This window comes from Cupressus sempervirens, chromosome 8 (assembly GCF_028749045.1).
Source record: "Cupressus sempervirens isolate cs-2001-9-10 chromosome 8, ASM2874904v1, whole genome shotgun sequence".
NCBI lineage: Eukaryota > Viridiplantae > Streptophyta > Pinopsida > Cupressales > Cupressaceae > Cupressus > Cupressus sempervirens.
This window is the reverse complement of record NC_143125.1, coordinates 397,514,809-397,537,124: the sequence shown is the minus strand read 5'-3', so window position 1 is coordinate 397,537,124 and position 22,316 is coordinate 397,514,809. Positions and strand designations below refer to the sequence as shown.

General features: G+C 37.8%; 2 protein-coding genes across 4 annotated transcripts in view; one reads left to right on the top strand and one right to left on the bottom strand.

Annotated features, from left to right (window-relative positions):
• Positions 1 to 22,316, top strand: part of TDP1 (tyrosyl-DNA phosphodiesterase-like protein) — a 374,303-nt gene that overhangs the window by 276,580 nt on the left and 75,407 nt on the right. The gene's annotated exons all lie outside the window — the stretch shown is intronic.
• On the bottom strand, positions 19,199 to 20,270 carry LOC149542962 (uncharacterized). Its single transcript, XM_089797891.1, has 3 exons — positions 20,139 to 20,270; positions 19,790 to 20,066; positions 19,199 to 19,683 (listed from the first exon to the last, which is right to left on the bottom strand). The coding sequence occupies exons 1-3, from the start codon at positions 20,180 to 20,182 to the stop codon at positions 19,297 to 19,299; spliced, it is 708 nt and encodes a 235-aa protein (XP_089654017.1). The 5' UTR covers positions 20,183 to 20,270; the 3' UTR covers positions 19,199 to 19,296.

Here is a 22,316-nt window from a genome sequence, read left to right as displayed (position 1 = left end):
ATATGATATCTTCCACATATACAACAATCATAATTTTGTCAGTATCTGCTTTGAAGTACTGATTGCTATCTGCCCAACCTTTCTTGAATCCTTGACTGATCGGATATTTATCCAACTTGCCATACCAAGCTCTAGGTGCCTATTTTAATCCATAAAGTGCCTTCTTCAATCTACAGACTGTATCTAGATCTACTTCTGATCTGAATCCTTTTGGTTGCTCAATGTAAACTTCTTTCTTCTGCTCACCATTTAGAAATGCCAATTTGACATCCATCTGATAAACCTTGAAATTTTTGGAGGCTGCCAATGCCAAGAACATTCTAATGGGCTCCATCCGAGCAACAAGTGCATATCTCTCATCAAAATCAATTCATTCAATCTGAGAGCAACCCTTGTATACAAGTTGAGCTTCATTTATTACAGCATTACCATTCTCATCCAAATTGTTTCTGAAAATCAATTTTGTACATTCTTCCCTGTTGATCTGGGAACAAGCTCCTAAGTCTGATTCTTCTCAATCTGATTCAGCTCTTCTTTGATTGCCTTGATCCAACTTTGATCACTTCAGCAAACATCTGGCACAAATCATCTTTGCCTCCAAATATGATATCTTTCACATATACAACAATCACAATTTTGTCAGTATCTGCTTTAAAGTACTGATTGCTATCTGCCCAACCTTTCTTGAATCCTTGACTGGTCAAATATTTATCCAACTTGCCATACCAAGCTCTAGGTGCCTATTTTAATCCATAAAGTGCCTTCTTCAATCTACAAACTGCATCTGGATCTACTTCTGATCTGGATCCTTCCTGTTGCTCAATATAAACTTCTTTCTTCTGCTCATCATTTATGAATGCCGATTTGACATCCATCTGATAAACTTTGAAATTTTTAGAGGCTGCAAATGCCAAGAACATTCTAATGGGCTCCATCCGAGCAACAAGTGCATATCTCTCATCAAAATCAATTCATTCAATCTGAGAGTAACCCTTGCATACAAGTCGAGCTTTGTTTATTACAACATTACCATTCTCATCCAACTTGTTTCTGAAATTCAATTTTGTACCAATCACATTCTTCCCTATTGATCTGGGAACAAGCTCCTAAGTCTGATTCTTCTCAATCCGATTCAGCTCTTCTTTTATTGCCTTGATCCAACTTTGATCATTACAAGCTTTTGCACAAAATACAGTTGATCTCTGAAAGTAGACAGTATAAAGCTTGTTCTTTCATCTCTGAAAGTAGACAGTATAAAGCTTGTTCTTTCACTGCCTTCTGGTAACAACTCCCATATTCTTATCACTAATAATCTGATTTTTTAAATGATGTTTGTAATAACCCTTCTCAGTTATAACTTTTTATCAAACATCAATTATTCTGACATTTGGCATTTTGACAAAAACATGGCATGTAACCGAAATGAACTCCAATGTTTTTAGATTTGCAAATCCCTCAATTACGTATTACCACTCTCAAATCATTGTTTTTATAAAAACTCTGAGGGTCAGAGGAAATATTTTGCAAATTTTTTGCTATGCCAGATATTAATATATAGTTTTGCACTATGAACTTTGCATAAACAAGAAATTCTAATGCATTATCATTTAATAAATAGGCAAATTCTAATACAATATTTAACTCTGCATAAATATCTTGTACTGAACATATTTCATCATTTCTATTTAAATTCAACATGAATCTGATAATCCACACTTAACTGCAAACCAATGATTCTAACCTCTGTCCAAACATTTTCCTGGCAGCAGTAGACTATACTAATGCTAGCGCCCAGGTTTGCACAGATAAAAAGCAATCTGAACAACTAGAAATCAAGCATCTAATTTGGTGGTTAGATCAATCAGTTTACACATATATTCAACACCAGAAGCAACAGGATATGTGGCATGAGAAATAGGATTTGGAATGCTGAACTCCTGTTCAGAAAGTAACACGAATGTCCATTGATATTAGGTTTCGAAGTGCAGATGTATTATCTGAAAAACAGGCCCTCCAATTTGATAACACAGCATTCCAGGTTGAATGTAGCTCAAAAGTGTGATGATTGACTGCCTTGCAGGGGTGACAGCAGCCTTTTTAAATATCAGTCCGAACTTAATCAGAAATCACAGGAATATGGAATGCAATTTCAACAAGGGAATACTTCACAAATTCGACCCGCATTATGAACTTCAGGTGCAACAAAAATGCAGCCACGGCCAATACTTCTTCCCTATCAAACCTCAGAGATTCAAATTACCACTCACATAATTAACTTTTCCATTTCAATAATGACAGTGGAGAAGTCAGGTTAAATTGGTATACCTTAGCAACATCTAATTTCTTCCAAGCAACAAGATTCATAGAAATGGAAGATGCAATACTCTGAATTTGATCCACAATACTTCAGTTGTGGAATTAATGCACAACTCAAAATCAAACCCTTCTACCTCAGCAAGGGCATAGAAATCAGAACTCAAAAACTCTTTAGAGGCAACAAAAGAAAATAATCTATAATGCTCCTGAATTGCTCCCAAAGTCGAATAATGGCTCTAGAGACCAAATTTCAATTTGTCAAATGGCCAACCAAGTTTGTCGTGTGATGGAGTCAGCACATGGGAGGCCTTACACTTTTGTAATTCCAAACAATAATCCGTACAGGTGTTCAAAACAATCATATGGTGATGGATTTGGTAGTTGTATGGTATCTTTGTGACTATATGGTAGCAAGAGGTGTACAGGGGTATAGTGAGTGGATTGCGTACTATTAACTGGGGTAGATCTTGGAGTTGTATAGTATGAGGGAGATGAGGGTTAGGTCGCATGACTAGTTGTATGTGACAAGAAGAATTCGTACATGGAAAATCAAAGGAGGTTGTGGAGGATAGAAGGTGTAGCCGTACGTAGGGTCTACTAGCAATATGGTAGATAGGTCATACAATGGTAGGAAGCATCACAGATTTAACATAACTTCATTACTTGCATGAACAATAAATGGCAATTATATGTCAAAAGTACAAAGCTCATACCAAATATGCAAATGACTGTTCATTCAAAATCAAAGCTGCAAGTATAGATGCATACAATGATAGTACCCGGATTCGCTAAACCTGAGCCAAGTATCACCAAGAATGGAATAGGGTGAGGGTTGAATCCCATTGAAATCAGAATAGCCAAATAGGGACAGTCTTTCACTTCTAAAGTGGTGAACAATACTAAACTCCAACAGGAATTTCCAATGCAATGAGAATAATCCAAATCACATATCAATCACTACCTACATGTCGTACTTAAATACCCTTTGGAGAAACTGTCGAGGGTTTACAAAGAGAGCCGACAACAACACCTACAGATGCAATTAAAATAAAAATGGGACCAAGATATACTAAATCAATCGGCCCATAAACAAAGTTTTGAACTATTTATTTTATGACAGGAATATTACAGCCTCCTATCCCAAAATTTGCTTATCCTCAAGCAAACAGAATGTTGGATGCTGAAGAATATGCTCACCCTCCCTAGTAGCATCATCTAGCGACAAGTGCTTCCAGCGTACCAAGTATTCCTTAATAGAACTGTTTTGCAGTGTCTTCTCTCGTACATAAATGATCTCAGCCAGTTCCAACACCAGCGTCCCTTCTTCATTGAGCGATGGAAGATTTGCAGTTATTGCGATGTTTTGTCCCACGGCTTTCTTCAAGCACAAAATGTGAAAGACCTTGCGGATGCAACTCCCTTTTGGTAGTTCAAATTCATAGGCAACTTCACTGATACGACGAGTTACACAATAAGCACCATAAGAACATGCCCTCAATTTCTCTTTCCCTTTTTCCTTTAATGACGTGTGCTTGTATGGCTAGAGTCTGAGATAGACCAAATCGCTTACCTCGAAACTTCTCTCAACCTGGTGCCTCTTGGTGTAGATCTTTTGTTGATTTTATGCCCTTTGCAAGTTTTCTTTCAAGAATCTCAGAATGTCTTGCCCTTCCTAAATCCAATCTTTTGCCCTAGGTGCGCAATTGTCACCCAAAACCATGTCCATAAATAAAAGGGGTTCACACCTGTAGAGTGCTTTGAAGCATGCCATCCCAATAGACATGTGATAACTTGTATTGTAACAGTATTCCTCCAGATGCAGCCATTTGACCCACGCCCATTGCTATGTTGAAACATAGTTCAAGAGGTAGCCTTCCAACCACTTGCTCACAATCTTTGTTTGTACGTCAATCTGAGGCTATTAGCTGGAATTTGGCGACAATTTTGTTCCTGCCAACTGAAATAATTCTATCGAAAAGATACTGAGAAACCGACCATCCCTGTCACTAACAATGTTTTGGGGTAACCTGTGTAGGCAGAAAACTTCTTTGGAAAATAAGTTGGCTACCTGTGTGGCCTGGAAATTTGAGATGGGCAAGAAATGTGCATGATTTGTCAATTTGTCAACCACCACAAAATACAATCCCTTCCATATGCCTTAGGAAGTTCGGCAATGAAGTTCATAGAGATACTTTCCCACTTATGTTCGAGAATTGGCAAGAGTTGTAATATTAGTGTTATCTGATTTTCACAATCCATTAGTAATATCAGAACTTTTTTTTGGAATAGTTTGATAGTTAAGGTATGTTCGGATTTGTTTTGTTGGCATTCTGTACATTCCTGGACGTACTACAAAACATCAACTTTAAGTCCCTTCCACGAGAACCTCTCCTTGAGTTATCTATTGTTTTGAGAAACCCTAGGTGTCCAACCAAGGGTAACTATTTCCTGCAGAATTCTCTGCTTTAGTTAGGACTCAAGCACTAATTATATCCAATCCTTATAGTAAACGATGTCATCAACTACCTTGTATTGGTCATGCTGAGTGTCGCCATCCATTAGCTTACATGCAAATGCTTTTAGAATATTCCACTAATAAGTGTGCTTTCCAATCAGCTGAAATCTAAAACACTAAGTAAATGCAGGTTTTCTTGACAAAGCATCTACAACCACATTGTTCTTTCCTTCCACATATTCAATGTCAAAATCAAAAACTAGAATCTTGCTTACCCATTTTTATTGCCTCTCATTCAGATCCCACTACTCTAGAAAATATCTTAGACTATCATGATTGGTACGAACGACAAACTTGGCACCCACCAGATAATGCTGAAATTTGGTCAGTGCATGCACAATGGCCAACATCTCTTTGTCATAAATGGATTATAAGCACTCAGCTTGTGAAAGCTTCCAAGTCTGATAGGCTATAGGGTGTCTTTCCTGCATCAATATAACATCAATGCAATTTTGGTGGAGGCCAATCAAGGATAGCTTGAATTCTTCTCCCAGTAGACCTGTACTCCAAATTTACTTCCAACATGCCCTAGGTATAATATTTTTGTCATTCCAAATTTGCACTTGGATTTCTTGGCAAACAATGACAGAGCCTCCATGATCCCTAGGACTTTATCCAAATGTCTCAAGTGTGCTTCCCATGTTTTACTATACATAAGGATATCATCAAAGAATACTGGCAAGTACTTATGCAATTGTTTGTTGAAGATGCATTTCATGCAAGAACGAGAAGTAGTTGGTGCATTCGTTAATCTGAACTGCATAATGAGGAACTCGTAATGCCCATAGTGACAACGAAAAGTTGTCTTCACTATTTCCTCTTCCCAAATGCGGATTTGATGGTATCCAGATCAGAGATCTATTTTAGAAAAATAAAGCACACCATGCAATTCATCCAATAATTCATTGATCCTAAAGATAAGAGTATTTTTCTTGTCTCCTTATTAATAGCATGGTAGTCCACACACATGCGTAATGTTCCATCCTTTTTCACCAATACCACCGGTGATGCAAAAAGGCTAGAGATGGGACAGATCCATCCCTTCTCAAACACTTCCTAAATTGTCTTCTCAATCTCATTCTTGAATTTTTTGGGATTGCAATATGGCATGCCGATAAATAGTTTGGCGTCAGCTTCCAACACAATGGTATGCTCGAAACCATGATGGGGAGGTATGCCAAGACGAATGTCTACAAAAACTTTATCATGGGTATTCAAGATATCCTGTAGATCATCATCCTGGTGGTATGTCCATTGTCCTTTTATTGGTCTTGTCTAAACAAAGCAATGTGCCATCCATGTTATGTCATCATGCCAGAAAGTGGTCTCCATCCATTGTGCAGAAACTTCCTTCAAACCCTATTGGCCATCCCTCAGAGAACAACCTTCTTTCCATCTACAACAAAACTAAAGTCAATCTGCTTGAAAGTCTGAGTGTATTCATCTAGGGACTCCATCCACTGTATGTCCAGAATAACATCCATATCATCCAGGCCTACTATAAAGAAATACTTCATCACACTATGATTAGCCATAGTGATATTCAATTGAGGGGCAAGGTGTGTAGAGGAAGAGTGTTCCTCCGGCAACCTTGACTTGGAATCCTATGTGTGCCTCCATAGGTAGACCTCTTCATTTCACTAGAGATGAGTTTATGAAATTTAAAGTGGCCCCGCTATCAAGCATCACAATGTCCCTCTGTCCCTAAAGGGTTCCCCTTACCAGGATTATCGTACATCTCAAACTTCCAACCAGGGCAATGGTTCCTCCACGTTGTACCAATGTGCCTATCTTCTTTGCACGTGTCAGGCTGATCATCTTTGAGTCCTCATGTGGGCGATCGCCCTCTAGGGGTAGATTTTCCAAATCGTCCTAATTAGATACAACTTTGATGTAGTGTATTTTCCCTTTTCCAAGGCACCTATGCCAAGGTTCCCACAACTCCTTATAGGTGAAACATAATTTCTTCCTTCGGAATTCCTATCTGGTAGCTTCATCCAATGAAGGCTTCTTCGGTGGAGGTTTCTTATCTTTGTCTCTAGGAATCAATGGTGGTTTCGAGTGGGAGTAACCTCGAGAGGATAATGTCAGTGATTTTGGAGTTCTACAAATTCCTATTGGAGTTTTGTATTGTTTGCCATTTTGGAAGTGGAAGATCTTCCCTATTTGGCTATTTTGACACATCATGGTATTCAACTTGATGGAACTCTAAAAATTTTCAAAATTTAAGCTTATATGAAGTACTTGCAATATCAGCTTTATTATCAACAGCTACAAGCTTCTTTGCTGGTTCAGAACTGATGATTGTAGATGTGGATGTTCGAAGTAGATTTTGTGTGGTATTATAAGGTTTTAATGGACCTATTTAAAAAGCAGACTTCAGTCCTAAAGAGGAATACACTTTACTTATATTTGACCCCAGTTAATACTATATGTCTAAACAATTAGCATCCAAACTTGCAAATAATAATGATTCCCAACATACCATTCAATCCAAGTCATCAGTGGAAGTTATAAGTGTTGGCAGCAACCCAGAGATGATCAGGTCTTCCTATCTCCTCCCAGCAACCTCCAATTAAACTAATCATTTAGCCCGAATTGCAGAAGTCATAGTGTTAAGAGGACACAGAGAAATTGAGAAGGGTATAGTGGTCAACAATTATCATAATTGTCAAACTTGAAGCAGCCTGTATAATTCGCCCACAGTCACGAAATAAAGGATTGAAGATAAATTTGGAAATGATTGAGACGGGAAGCAACAGGCAAAGGTTTTGTGGGCAAAGTTCTGGGGCAACCAGGGTTGAAGAGGTCAGTGAAAGTGGGCGAGACAGGAATCACGGAAGTGGCAGCTTATCTTTTAGACCATGATCATTTTGCAAAGATGTCCCTTATTGTGCTCGTTAAAATCACACACTCAATTTTTAAATGTTAACAAAGCCATTACTGAAAGCGAATTCAAAATGAAAGACTTCCCTACCCTACCCATGCTCATCCTACAACAAGTGCCCGTGGGCATGCATACTCCCATCCCAACCCCAATGATCATAACTTCTGGCAAATCCACGAAAGATCGGGCCTCGCAAGTCACCCAACAAATGTACGCGCACGTACTCGTGTGTGGCGCACCACCATCACGAAGATCATAACACAAGGATAGGAATGAGAACACAATGCAAAGAAAACACCCAACTGAAAGCAACACGGGAAGGACAGATTCTACAGGAATCCCAAAGCCAATAAAATCATACATCATGAAATCACTCAACCGGCCTCAATCCGAGAGTATGCATTCTACACGAATCCCAATGATGTAACAAGACCAAACATCATGAACTCACTCAATCGACCTCAATCCGAGAGTATGGATTCTACACTAATCCTAGCGTTCACGAAACAAAAGCAAAGGTCCAACAAAAACCATAACAAGTGTAAAATCACTCAACCGAACACAACGTTGGGAGTACGGATGCAACACGCATCCCAATGCAACATAAAAGTGCAAAAGTGGTCTGACTGATATCCAAACGGATCATCAAGGTCCATGACCCACATTGTGCCAAGAAAACCCGAGAAAACAGGGCAGCACGCAAAACGAGGTAAAAATCTCAAAATTGAAAAAACTTCAAAATTAAAACCCATTTGGCCTTTGGGTTCAAAAACCCCAAAAATCCAAAAATAAATGTAATCGGACACCGTATGCAAAAACGGCCAGCATAACGGTGTAAAATCCCAAACCCTCATCCCAAAAAAAAGGGAAATGTTCATACCTGCCCAACCGGGTAGAACTAGCATACAGAAACGGAGGGGAACACTAGTTCTCAGCCTCCAAATGAATGGTTACCAAAAATAGAAGCAGAAACGGAGCAGAAACAATAAAACAGGAAAGCCCTACCTCACAGCCAAAAGGGCAAAACGGGAATCTGAACCATAAAATAAATATCCCACAGAAGTAGCTGAAAATCGCGACAATCCAAGGTTTCCCCGAGCTGGATCCAATGAGCCCAACCTCGCGACGATCCCACGCCCGTGGCTCCCACAACAAACAAAACAGTAAATACTCATGAAGAGGATTTTAGGTTTTACTCTCCAACTGTCCAATTTGAAAGTGAGAAGTGAGGAATTAAATTCTTTTTTGGATACTTATTCACTTTTTGGGTGAATAATCGATTAGGGCATTTAACCAGCCAATCCAGTTAAACCCCGAATCGACCCAAACGAAAATAGGCTATTCCTATAAATAGGAATTCATTTATGGCAAAGCTGCCAAAAATTAAAATAAATCAATTAAAAAGCCCGAAAACCCAAAAACACATAAATCTCTTGAACAACTTTCGCAACAAAGCGAAACTCTAAATGCACAGACACGCTTACTGGTCTAATCACATAATGCAAATGAGTTCGGATTTAATAATCACCGAAAGGTTTAAATTAAAATATTTAATTAAGGATACATCGACCATACAAGGCAACATTGGTAAAATATGAATGGTTGAATCACTAACTCCATGTGCCACTGCCAGGGATATAAATCCTGCACACTAAACAACACGATCAAGTGCAATTGCATATAATAACATAGCCAAAGCAATAAATGTATTAAATCACCTAATTTAACCATTTATTTAATTATATTAAAATAATCTATTTACATCACTCACGTTCGCAAAAGGCATAGCAACGCAGGAATGAAGTAAATAACCATAGCATTAAATCCATCACATAACAAAATCAGAGGTATGTCCAAATACCAAATAACCAGATAACATCATAAAACACATTGTCATCTCAAAATGGCATCATCATGCAATATGATTAACTAAACAACATAGTAGTATAACATCTATGATACTGGAATCAAAGAGTAACATCTGACCCTCAAGTCATCTCAAATGTAAAACATCACATAAGAACAAATATCTCTTAGATCAAAATAAAACAAGGTAAATGTCCGCAACACATAACCAAATAATCCAACAAGAACAATCCATTCTAATTACTTAAGCATTTAATAATGATTGATTACTCTGCATTAAAAAGGCATTTAAAACACATAAGAAAACACAGTCATAAACATGACTAACCATTGCTACAGGAACCTAGTCCAGTGCAGCATGGTAAAAGAACATAGTGCAATCTCTGCACACGTCTTAGGGTAATCACGGAACAACCTCATGATACCACATTGATCTTGGTAACCACTGGCACAAACCTTAGTGAACCAAAAATCACATCATAATCTCAAAGATCAGTCAAAAGCATAATCAAAGCAACTGATATAGAAACATAAATCCGAACACCTCGACGGTGTAGACCACTCAAGGTCACAATCATGATCCATCACAACAAAAGATCAGCAAGGGTGCATCCATCAGGATGACTTACAAAAGTCAAATGGGAGAGGCACTACAAAACATAAGAAATTATGCTATTTCAAGGTTTGTTAGATTCCTTCATGCTTTTAGGAGGATGGTGCGCCCATAGTAACTTGGTCGTATAGAAAAACCTCTCTAAGAAAATCTTGAACATGACAAAATATTATTGAATTGTAGGCCTAATGATATTAACTTACAAAATTTGATAGCAATATTAGAATCACAACTTCAAAAAAGGGTCAATTATAGGGTTCAAGATGTTAAAATCAAGGCAAGATACACTAGGCCAAGGAGAGTAAGGGGGGTCTAAATACTTCTTCAACTTTACTGATTATAAGGTAGGAAGGAGTACCTTGGAGTTATTGAAGATGAAATTGTTATTCTTTGCATAAAGCTATACGAGATTAAAAAATAATTTTAGAATTATTATGAATAATTATTTATAAAAGATGATTATTGGCATGATATACATGTGAGAGAAAGTAAGTTTCCACATTTTATAGATAATCTTTAAATTTTCACAATTGAATCCAAAAACATTCAAAGATGATGTACATTTTACAAGCTAAGGTTGTTGCACCAAAAGATCGACTTGTCCATGCTTGATATAACCACTGGACTTATAGAGCACATGAGGTGGTTAAGCCATATCATGAATTTTGGAGGGAAATGTTGGTAGTTAGTCCAATAATCTCCTCCTTAATGTTACCCAGGGAGGTTCAATTTTGTCACCAAGCTTTGATACCACTTGTTAGAAGCTAGGTTGTCATTATGCACCAAAAGATCAATCTATCAATGCCCAATACAACCACTAGATTTGTAAAGCATAGAAGGAGATTAAGCCATGTCACAAATCCCAAAGGGAAACTTTGGCAATTATTCCAATGCTAGGGTTGTCATTGCACCAAAAGATTAACATGTCAATGGTCGATACAACCACTATACTTATAGAACACATGAGATGGTTAAGTCATGTCACAAATCTTGAAGGGAAAAATTGGTAGTTAGTCCAACAATACTCCCCTTAGTGTTATCCAAGAAGATTCTAACCTATTGTTGGTAAACAAATTTGTCTTCACACAATAAACCATCAAAATAACTCTTATTTGCCCAAAAATGAAGATGCAAAAAGATACAAAAAGATACCAACAATTGGGTCACCTTTCCATTAAATTATGCAAGTGCCCTCTAAATTTTACAGGGTACAACTCCCCAATTAGATTTACAATAAATAAGATTTAAGAAAGCTTTTAACCTAAAAGCGAAGGCTGCCCGCACTATTCTTGGATGGGGGCAAATTATTACAACTGAAATGGAAATAAAGGACTCAGCATACATTAATGGAAGCATACAATCTTCTCATCCATATATGCACTCGAAAAGAAAAAGAAAAATTAAACAAATAGTAAATAGCCCCTAATGTAAGCAAGATCCTTTCAGCAGTTTGTCCTGCATGATTTTGATGCCAATGATCATGGAACTTCTAGTTTTCTAGTTTTTTCTGTATATAGGATTGGCATTTTAGATATTAGGATACTTAATACTGATAGACATGCAAGTAACCTTCTTGTGAAGGATATGGAAAGAGTAGGAAGATACCCTCAAGTTAGATGTGAACCTATAGATCATGGTCTGTGCCTTCCAAAAAATCTGGAAGATCCTTATTTTGAGTGGCTTCATTGGCCTTAGGCATCAATATCTTTCTCAGAGGATGAACTGGAATATATATACAAACTTGATCCCATCAAGGATGCAGAGAGGTTGAGAGTGAAATTACCTATGGTATGAGAAGCTCTTTAAGGAGTCAGGAAAAATATTGAATGAGAATTACTTCCCATATTTCGGGGGTCAGAGGCTCTCTCCACAATATATAAAATATAAAGCAACGGCAAGATATATTCGCAAAATATAAGATGCTGTGAATGTTAAAAGTCATGCACTAGTAGCAGCGGTGGTTGGAAATTTTAGCACCCATCCTTCGTAGGGCTTCCTGAACGGTGAAGTTATATTGTTTATCATTTCTCTCTATATTTTATATCTAATGTTAGTTTATATTTTGTTGCAGGTCTGGAGCATGGAATCTGTGAGCACAGTCTAGAGGAAGGAGTGATAGAATCCAGCATTGGGCGCATCTGAAGAAAGTGTTGTTATTCGAAGAGATTTGAAGATATACAGCAAAAGAAGAAGAGTAATATAGACGTGCCCTTAGCAAATTTGGGTGTTCTCATCATTCACATGATACATCGCATACGCATGAGTATGGGGTTTTATCATATATAAAATCATATCATGGAGGTCGCTGTGCGCAAATATATAGAGAAAAGTGCCCAGGCGAATGATATTGGACAAGGAGTACGAAGTTGAGAAGGCGGAAGATTTGTGACTACTTGCGACGCCAATCATCTTTCGACCAATCCAGATGCACAATGCGATAAATTAAATGCACGATAGCAATCAAAATATTGCAATAAAAATGTTGTTGAGATTACCTTTTCAGTAATGCATAGTCAGATTAACCTTCTACAAGCATAAAGATATATCGGGACATTTGAAGTTAGTTTATTTTTCATATAGTTTTCAGTTGCTAGTTATGAAGAGGTGCGGCGTTTGGAAAAGTAACCGGCACCTTTCAAACTTTATAAATATATAATGAATTAAAAGGGACAGGGTGTTCATATTCAGCATTGCTTTTAAAAGAGACGGCTTCTATCTATGATGAGGCATACAATTTAAAATTTATACAGAGGTTTTCTTGTAGAAAAATCTTTCATTGGGATCATTGAATCTTTTGTATCTCTCTAAAGGAAAAAATTGGGATTTGAACAAAGCAAAGGAGACTGAGATTTTTTGAGCTTAAATCTGGATATTGTGAGGATCAATATGTATTGAATTGAACATCAAAAAGCTGAGTGTCTTCAGTACAAATCTATTTAGCAATCAAACCAGTAAGAGATTATATTTGTTTTAGAGTTGAATTATACATATTCTCGTCCTTTATGGTTTAATTATTTATTTGTTCATAATTTATTAATTTGATAGGAACATTAAATTGTTTAATGCTGTTCAAATTTGATTAATACAAATAGTGCAGGAAATCATTTCTTTCCCATTATTTGTATCTATTGTGTCCACATGATGGTTAAAACATAATAGACTAAATTGAAGATGCTGAAATATAACAACTTGTGCCATCAAATTAATTGAATTATTAGCAAATACTATACCATCAATACTGTAAAGTTGTATGTAAGAAATGTACGTTTGACTCTATTACCCAATTACAATTCGGCACTGGTCATTATCCTGCTCATAAATTTTGAATCCAATGCTGGCATTTCCTTATCTTTTTTCTTTGAGAATTTGATTTCACTTTGTAATTCGTTTTTAATTTTTTATTTCAGCAAAATACAATTCTAGTAAGCAATCCAAATTTGAAGTTATTAATCGCAAATCTAGGAGTTTTCCTTAACGCTTGCTAGTTGAGGAATTTGTTTTTTATCCCCTATAATACATCTTGTATCCGAGTTTTGGATATGGGTAAACAGGCCTTGGTCCAGCGAAACCTAAAGCGCAAAGGATTTAATCCTGTTACGTTGGCCAAAGTCAGTTAGATACCCAGCATCGAGCAGGCAAGGCTCGTAGGTTTCTAACCAGTGTTTTGATAACCAACACAACCCTCACCCTATTTCGTTCTTGTATTACTTCGCTTGGATAAGGCAAGTTCAAGCACCATCTATAGAAATTCTTGTTCATTTCTAGCATATCTCTTGCAAACATTTTCTATGTCTTATAAATTATTATTATTGGTGTAATTGATGCGATTGCAAATATATATCTAAATATGCATTTAGTCCAGTATTTGGTGAAGTCATGGCATGAAAACAACTCCACGCACGACTTGCAAAGTGTACATCTCTTGTTTGCACCGTACACCCTCTCACCATCTCTACTCTCACCATATTAGCATATCAATATCGTCGTGTGGACCACCATCCAAGACATTCTGTTTACTTAACACACACCTCATACAACCAATCTTGGCTACAGTACAGTCATTTGGTGAACACAGTATAGACTAACTTCATACTTACCATACGGCCTATTACTATTGCTGACAGAGCATTCTCTACCTCATCCACAACGTATGCCCTATCTTGCACATCCTTTACCATACAACACATAATTAGCCACCTAAGTAATTAAAAAAACCTGCGCTCTAATTCATCACCTTCAGGCATATTTGACTCTTGGTAGTCGAGAACATTACAGTGGTATCAAATCCAGTGATCCTACCAGCTTATGGACAGCGAATGAAAGTTTATTGCCAGAAACAAAAGAGATCCCACTCAGTTGATAGAATGGTAGATCAAGAGCCCACTCCGGCAGAAGTCATGGCACTATTGAGGGATCTTTCGCAGAATCAAGCACAAATCAATGACACCCAGAGACTTATGGAAGAAACTCTTCAAAAACTGGTGGACAATAAGATATCTGGCGAACAAAATGGGCACAGTGCGGATTCTATCTCGGGAAAGACAAATCCTCACCTGGCATGCTCTCAACCTTCCTGGCCAGCCTTCCCTCCACAAACAGGGGTACTACAGAGAGGAAGGCTACAAACCTTTTAGGAAGTTCATGCACAATTGAAAGAAGAGTGGAAGAATGCAAACTTGAAGAGGACATATCCTACAAAGATTACATGCAATTGAGAATGCGATATTTGGGAGGTGGAAACCTAGGATATTTAAACGATGATCTCAGGAGAAAGTTGAGTACAGTGAACATGTTGCCATTTGATGGATCTAGATCCATATTTGCCTAGGCATCGGTAATGAAGGTCGACACCTACTTCCAACTCAACCCAATGCCAAAAGAGGAAGCAATTATTTGCAGCACTACAGTCGGAGGGAGTGGCACATGAATGGTGGCATCATGGCACCATTACACTAGGACATGACCAAGTAAATACTTAAGCAGAATTCAATAGAAGATTGATAGATCAGTTTGATGGAAAAGATTCAAAACTTAATTTAAAGGAACTGGCACAATTAAGTTAAATGTAATCGATTGACCAATGCATCATGGAATTCCAAAAACTCTGTTTTGGTTACAAACGTTTTTGAAAGGAGAAGGATAGTACTATTCATGGATCGATTGATAGAACCACTGAGGGTTGAGTGAAGAGTTCCAATCCTGTAACCCTCTAAGAGGCCATTAAAAAGGCACAAAGTATAGCATGTCATCAATATCATCCTCTCGAGGTTACTCCAACTCCAAACCACCGTTGATTCCTAGAGACAAAGATAACAAACCTCCACCAAAGAAGCCTTCTTTGCTCCACCAAAGAAGCCTTCTTTGGACAAAGTTACCAGACAAGACATCCGAAGGAATCGTGGGAATGTGGGCACAGATGCCTTGGAAAAGGGAAAATACACTATATCAAAGTTGTATCTGATGATAAGGATGATCTGGAAAATCTACCCTTAGAGGGCGGTCACCCACATGAGGACTCCAAGATGGTCAGCTTGAAGCGTACAGAGAATATAGCCACATTGGTACAACATGGAAGAACCATCGTCCTAGCGTGAAGCGTGAGATGTATGGTATTCTAGGTAGGGGAAATGCTCTAGGGACAAATGGTCATTATAATGCTCGATAGCAAGGCCACTCTAAATTTCATAAAATCATCTGTGGTGAAATGAAGAGGTCTACTTATAGAAGCACACGCAGCATTCCAAGTCAAAGTCGCCAAAGGAACACTCTTACCCTGCACACACCTTGTTCCCCAACTTAGTATCACCATGGCTAACCACTCTATGATAGAGGATTTCTTTATGGTAGACCTAAATGATATGGAGGTTATTTTGGGCATATAGTAGATGGAGTCACTGGATGAATACACACAGAGTTTCAAGAAGATGGACTTCACTTTTATTGTCAATGGGAAGAAGGTTGTTCTCCAAGGTATGGCCAATGAGGGACCGAAGGAACCTTTCGCACAATGGATGGAGGCCATTTTTCAGCATGAAGACATTGCATGAGTGGCACATTGCTTTGTCTCAGCGGAACCATTAAAAGGACAATGGACATATCACAGGGATGATGATCTATAGTCTATCGTGAATACCCATGATAAAGTTTTTGCAGGCATCCCTCATGGCATACCTTCCCATCATGGTTTTGAGCATACCATTGAGTTAGAAGCCGACACCAAAGTAGTCATCACCACGCGATACCGCCACCCCAAAAAATTCAATGATCAGATTGAGAAGACGATTCAAAAACTACTCAAGAAGGGATGGATCCTTTTTAGCTCTAGCCTTTTTGCATCATCATTGGCATTGGTGAAAAAGAAGGATGGGATCTTATGCATGTGTATGGACTACTGTACATTGAATAAGAAGACAATAAAAAATAGATACCCTGTCCCCAAGATCGATAAATTATTGGATGAGTTGCATGGTTTGGCTTATTTTTCTAAAATAGATATCTGATTTGGATACCATCAGATCCACATGTGAGAACAGGATGTGGAGAAGACTTTTCGTTGCCACTATAAGCATTATGAGTTCCTTGTCATGTCGTTCAGATTATTAAATGCACCAGCTACATTTTAGTCTTGCATGAATCGCATCTTCAACAAACAATTGCATAAGTACTTGTTGGTATTCTTTGATAATATGCTTATTTCAATAAAACCTGGAAAGAACACTTGAGACATTTGGATGAAATCCTAGGGATCATGGAAGCTCAGTCCTTGTTTGCCAAGGAATCCAAGTGCGAATTTCGAATAATAGTAATTTTATACCTAGGGCACGTTGTCAGTAAATTTGAAGTACAGGTCCACCAGTAGAAGATTCAAGCTATTCTTGATTGGCCTCCGTCAAAACCATTCTCCAATTTGTGAGGGTTCTTGGGGTTGTGCAGTTATTAGTAAAGGTTTGTAAAAGGATTCTCTCTGCTCAATGCACCATTTACAGATTTAACTAAGAAGGACTCCTTCTAGTGGAATGAAAAGGTGCAACACACTATTGATAAGTTAAAAAATGCAATTAGCACTTTCTCAGTCCTCGTCTTACTTGATTTCACTCAACCATTCATTCTAGAGTATGATGCGTCCAACAAGGCATTGGTGTTGTGTTGATGCAAGAAAGACACCCTATAGCCAATGAGAGCTAAAAGCTTTCACAAGTTGAGCGCTTATATTCCATTTATGACAAAGAGATATTAGCCATTGTGCATACACTAACCAAGTTTCAGCAATATCTAGTGGGTGCCAAGTTCATCAACTTCGAGTATGTGAAGGGAAAGAATATTATGGTTGCAAATGCTTTGACAAGAAAACCCACCATTTGTTTACTATCTCAGATTTCAACTGACTAGAAAGCACACTTATTGGTGGAATATTCTAAAAACACATTTGCATGTAAGCTAATGGATGGCAACACTCAAGACGACTAATACAAGGTGGTACATGACATCATTTACTATAAGGATCAAATATACTTAGTGCCGGAGTCCAAACTGAAGCAAAGGATCTTGAAGAAAATGCATGCATCACCCTTGGTCAGGTACGTGGGTTTTCTCAAGACCTATAGATAGCTCAGGGAGAGGTTCTCTTGGAAGGGACTTAAAGATGATGTTTCGATGTACGTGCGAGAATGTGTAGTATGTTGGCAAAACAAATCCGAACACACCTTACTTGTCGGACTATTACAACCCTTGCTAACACTAGAACAGAAGTGGGAAAGTATCTCTATGGACTTCATCACTAGACTTCCTAAGGTAAATGGAAGGGATTGTATCTTTATGGTTGTTGACAAATTGACGAAGTATGCACACTTCGTCATCTCCTCAGATTTTCAGGCCGCACAAGTAACTGACTTTTTTTTTTTAAAGTTTTCCACCTGCACAAGTTACTATGTGTTGAGTTGTTTTGCACGATGTTCAACAGCAGGGATCCTTTTGAATCCCTCTCTTGAAAAGCTGATCAAGGACCAACTCCAAGGTTCTGGGTGGGTTTTGCAACCTACTCAGTTTGCTTAATTGAAGATAAATGTGTCTGTTCAGGAGGAGGCCTTTGTTGGTTCTAACCAATCTGCACAATCTGTTGTTGTTTGAAACGTAACCACAAAAGAAATATTTTTGTATTTTCTATTTTATGATGAATGCAATTTATCAATGCAACTATATGAATTCCTATTTTAACCAAGTGTTTGAAAAGAAAATAACAAAGATAGAGTAACGAGAGATTAAAGCAAATAACTGAAAGGGAAATTCCTAACAGACATAAGTCAATGGTAATAACACATCTGCAAATTAAATTATCAAAAGGATCAGGTAGGAAACCATTGAAATTAAGAGCAGCGCGTCCTCAACTCCACTTATGCAAATCGTTGATGGGAACTTCAATAATAACCGAAAGATGTTTCATGTTTCACCAAATTGCGAGGCCACAGAAAGTGCGGTCACATGAGACAAAACACTATGCAAGAACAAAGACGATCCTTTCTCCAATTCATCGCAACAACGGAATTTGTTAACACAAGGCAAACACCAAAACTAAAGTTTGCACAATTGTAACAACACAATAAAATCATTGGCTTCATTATGATTCATGAACATGCATTCACAAAAATAACACACTCCGGCAAGAATAACTACAGTCAGAATGAGGGCACCAATAGCATATATTATTGCATCAAAATAACGCTTAGTTGCCGATTCGTGACACAAATCCGATTCAGGCACGTGAATCGGATCCGTGGATTCGGGATTTTTTTTTTTTCCCAATTATGATTCGTGGAGGATTCGTGCATATATATATATATATATATATGCATTATATATACTAAAAAATAAGAGAAATATACATAATTCTAAAACTAAATCATTTCATAGTATGAATCTAGTATACTTGATCAATGACATTGATAATTAATCTATTTTCACGATTATAAAGAAAATCAACACATTCACATTGAATTACTGAAAGTGAAAGCTTGTAACATTCAAAATATAGATCATTAAACTTAAAGTTTATAACATGATTTACTCATAAAAGAGTCAAGAGTCAACACTAAAGTTTTTTATTTAATCATCAAATGGATTTTCAAGAAAATCCGCATCAGAGGGGTACTGGTGAGCTGCAAGTGCTGCATTTGTATTAGTAGAGGAACCCAAACCACTAGTAGTAGAGGGGATTGTTAACTCATAATCCTCCTCCTCATCATCCACATCAATCAAAGTGGATCTAGCAAGATCTCGGATGGTCATATCTAAATCAGGAGTCTCGGGTGCTACATCCCAAAGCTTTTCGGGCCCCTTCTTGTACTTAGGATCCTTCCGTGACAACAAGCGCAAATTGTTGTGAATGAACACAAGGTCTTCTGATTTTTTTGGAGCCAATCGGTTGCGTTTGATTGAGTGGATAAAGGAGTAAGTACTCCAATTCCGCTCAGCGGCAGAAGAGCTGGCAACCTAAAGAGAAATTAAAAATTATCAATACAACAATCAAGATAAATAAATTAATAATAAATTCAAGGAATTGAGAATGTTAACCTTAAGCTTAATTTTACAAACTTACTTGGGATAGGACCTTTATGGCAAGAGGTTGGAGGTACGTGAAGGCTTGCCCATGAAGGTACCACCATTTGATGGCACCCATCCTGCTTTGGTTTGCTATGGCAATAGGGTCGAAATCCTCACCTGAGTTGAAAGCAGCAAATTCACTCCTCACAATTGCCCCAATCTCTGGATCTTGGAATATCTTAGCTAGTGCCCTCTTATACCCATCTGCAACCTCTGCATCTCTAAATGGTGGCACTCTACCTGGAAGGCGAAGTACATCTGCACTATAGTACCTAGGGATAACAAAAGACAATTGAACACTATCAAATATCAATAGCACAAACATTTGATAAGAACTACAGTACCTCGAGGATAGAGCATATGCAAGGAGGTGCAAAGGTGTGGTCATCTTGTTCCATCGATGATGAACAATTTTTTCCACCTTCTTGTAAAGGGTGTCCTCAGGATCATTCTCCCTCCTCTGTATAACCTAAGATATGAAATATGAATAATAATTATAATTAGTGAATATGTCAATTTAAACTTTAGAATCTAGATATCTCTCAAATAAAAAATTGTTGTAAAAGAGCGTAAAACTTACCATTTTAATTTTTTCCAGCATACTATCCATGGAATCATAAATATCCCCAAGGCATGGCTCATCACTATCTGCGAAGCGAAGCATTGCCATTATTGGATCGGTGATTTCCAACACATAACTCACAAGACCCCACCAATCCTCATCTAGTATCATTCTTCTCACATTTAAAGCTCTTGCTGTATTGGAATTCTTCCAAATGCCCCATTGGGGGCTAATGACCATATGCTTCAATGCTTCTTTTACCTTCACAAGTCGTATCAAGACGATTGTGTGAGAGGCAAAGCGGGTTTCAGCAACCTAAGAACATGTTAAACTCAAGTTAGTAAAACATTTAAAAATTAAAACATGTTAATGTAAACAACAACAAAAATTAATAATTGTGGAATCCAATAATATTCAATTATATATTAAATATAAAAATTTACCTTCAATAACTCCAAGTCCGAGAAACTCCAAAAAATTGCTTGTGACATGTGGTGATTTGTCACAAACATTTGAATCTCTTCAGCTTCCTCATATATCCTTTTCACCCAATCTATTTCGGTGCCAATTGCTTTCATCACTAAATTGAGAGAGTGGACGGTGCATGGTGTCCAAAAGATATGATCATATCTAGACTCTACAATTATCCCTGCAGCCCTGCAAACTTTTGCATTGTCCGTGACCACTTGAACAACATTATCAGGACCCACTGACTCTATGGCATCAATGAGAATGCGTGAAATAAATTCTGCATCTTTCACTTGCCCTTCACAATCAACTGCCTTCAAGAACATTGCCCCCTTAGGGCATACAGCAATAACATTGATCAATGGACGGTTTCTACAATCTTTCCAACCATCCGAAATAATAGACACACCCGATTGAACCCAAAAATCTCTTATTGGTTGAAGTTGAGCCTCTACATTTTTCCTCTCATCATGTAATATGGTAGTGCACAACTTCTCATAACCAGGCGGTTTGTAACCATGGGGTGCATCATTTATTGCTTCCACCATCTCCCTAAAATAAGGTGATCTAGCAAAATTAAATGAAACACCATTTGCAATTAAACAACGTCCAATTTTGTGATCAGCAATGTCTCTCTTTTCAATTTGGAATGCCCTATCTAGTGGGCCTCTCTTGCGGGTGAGTGGAGATGGGTCTTCATCTTCATCATTTGTAGTTGGCATAGGCAAAAAAGGATGTGTTCTTGTGTTTGTTTGATCAAATGATGGTGTTGGTATATTTGTATTTTGGGAAGCACCACGTTTTGCTTTTGCAACTGCTCTATCAGCATCATCTTGCTCTTTTGCTAATGCTGCTATTTGTGCAGCTGGTAATCCCTTCTTATCACTACCTTGACACATGTGAATTCCTTCACCCGCAGGGCCCAAAAAATGTAGTTTCACTCGGGAATAGGAGCTTCTATGTTGTATGTTGCAAAAATTACATTTCCATATGTATGCCCCACCCCCAGGACATTGTGCAACTCTTGTTGTGTGTCTCCATAAAGGAGACCCCTTATCAATTTTGAAGCTTGGTGATGCAGCCCCACCCCCCCCCACTGAGCCTTGACTACTCATTGTTCTATTCTTGCAATCTAGAAAAAGTGAAAGAAAACCATGCTTCACACTTGCACAAAAACTTGAAAATTTGGAAAACTAAAAATAAATCAATAATCTATGAAAGAATTCAAAAATATGGTTGAAATGCATACCTTAAACACTTCTTGCAAGGTATTTGAAGCTCCACAACCGATCTCCTTCGAATCCAAGCACTTCACTTCAAACTAGCAAGTATGAGAGAGCAAAATGAGAGAGCAAAATAGAGAGCAAATGAACTTGTATTGTGATTTAGAGGGTCGTTTTTAGGGTTTAGGGCCTTTAGGGCAAAAAAAAAATATTAAAAAATGATAATGGGCCCACGTTTTTGCATACTCCTCCTGTCATTGCCGCGGATT

What these genes read in the sequence shown, in the direction of transcription:
- LOC149542962 (XM_089797891.1), bottom strand. Translation starts at nt 20,182, where the DNA reads ATGACCACACCTTTGCACCTCCTTGCATATGCTCTATCCTCGAG. An exon ending in GCATATGCTCTATCCTCGAG is followed by an intron (nt 20,067 to 20,138) that starts GTACTGTAGTTC and finishes TGTTATCCCTAG; the next exon opens with GTACTATAGTGCAGATGTAC. An exon ending in CCATAAAGGTCCTATCCCAA is followed by an intron (nt 19,684 to 19,789) that starts GTAAGTTTGTAA and finishes ATTTCTCTTTAG; the next exon opens with GTTGCCAGCTCTTCTGCCGC.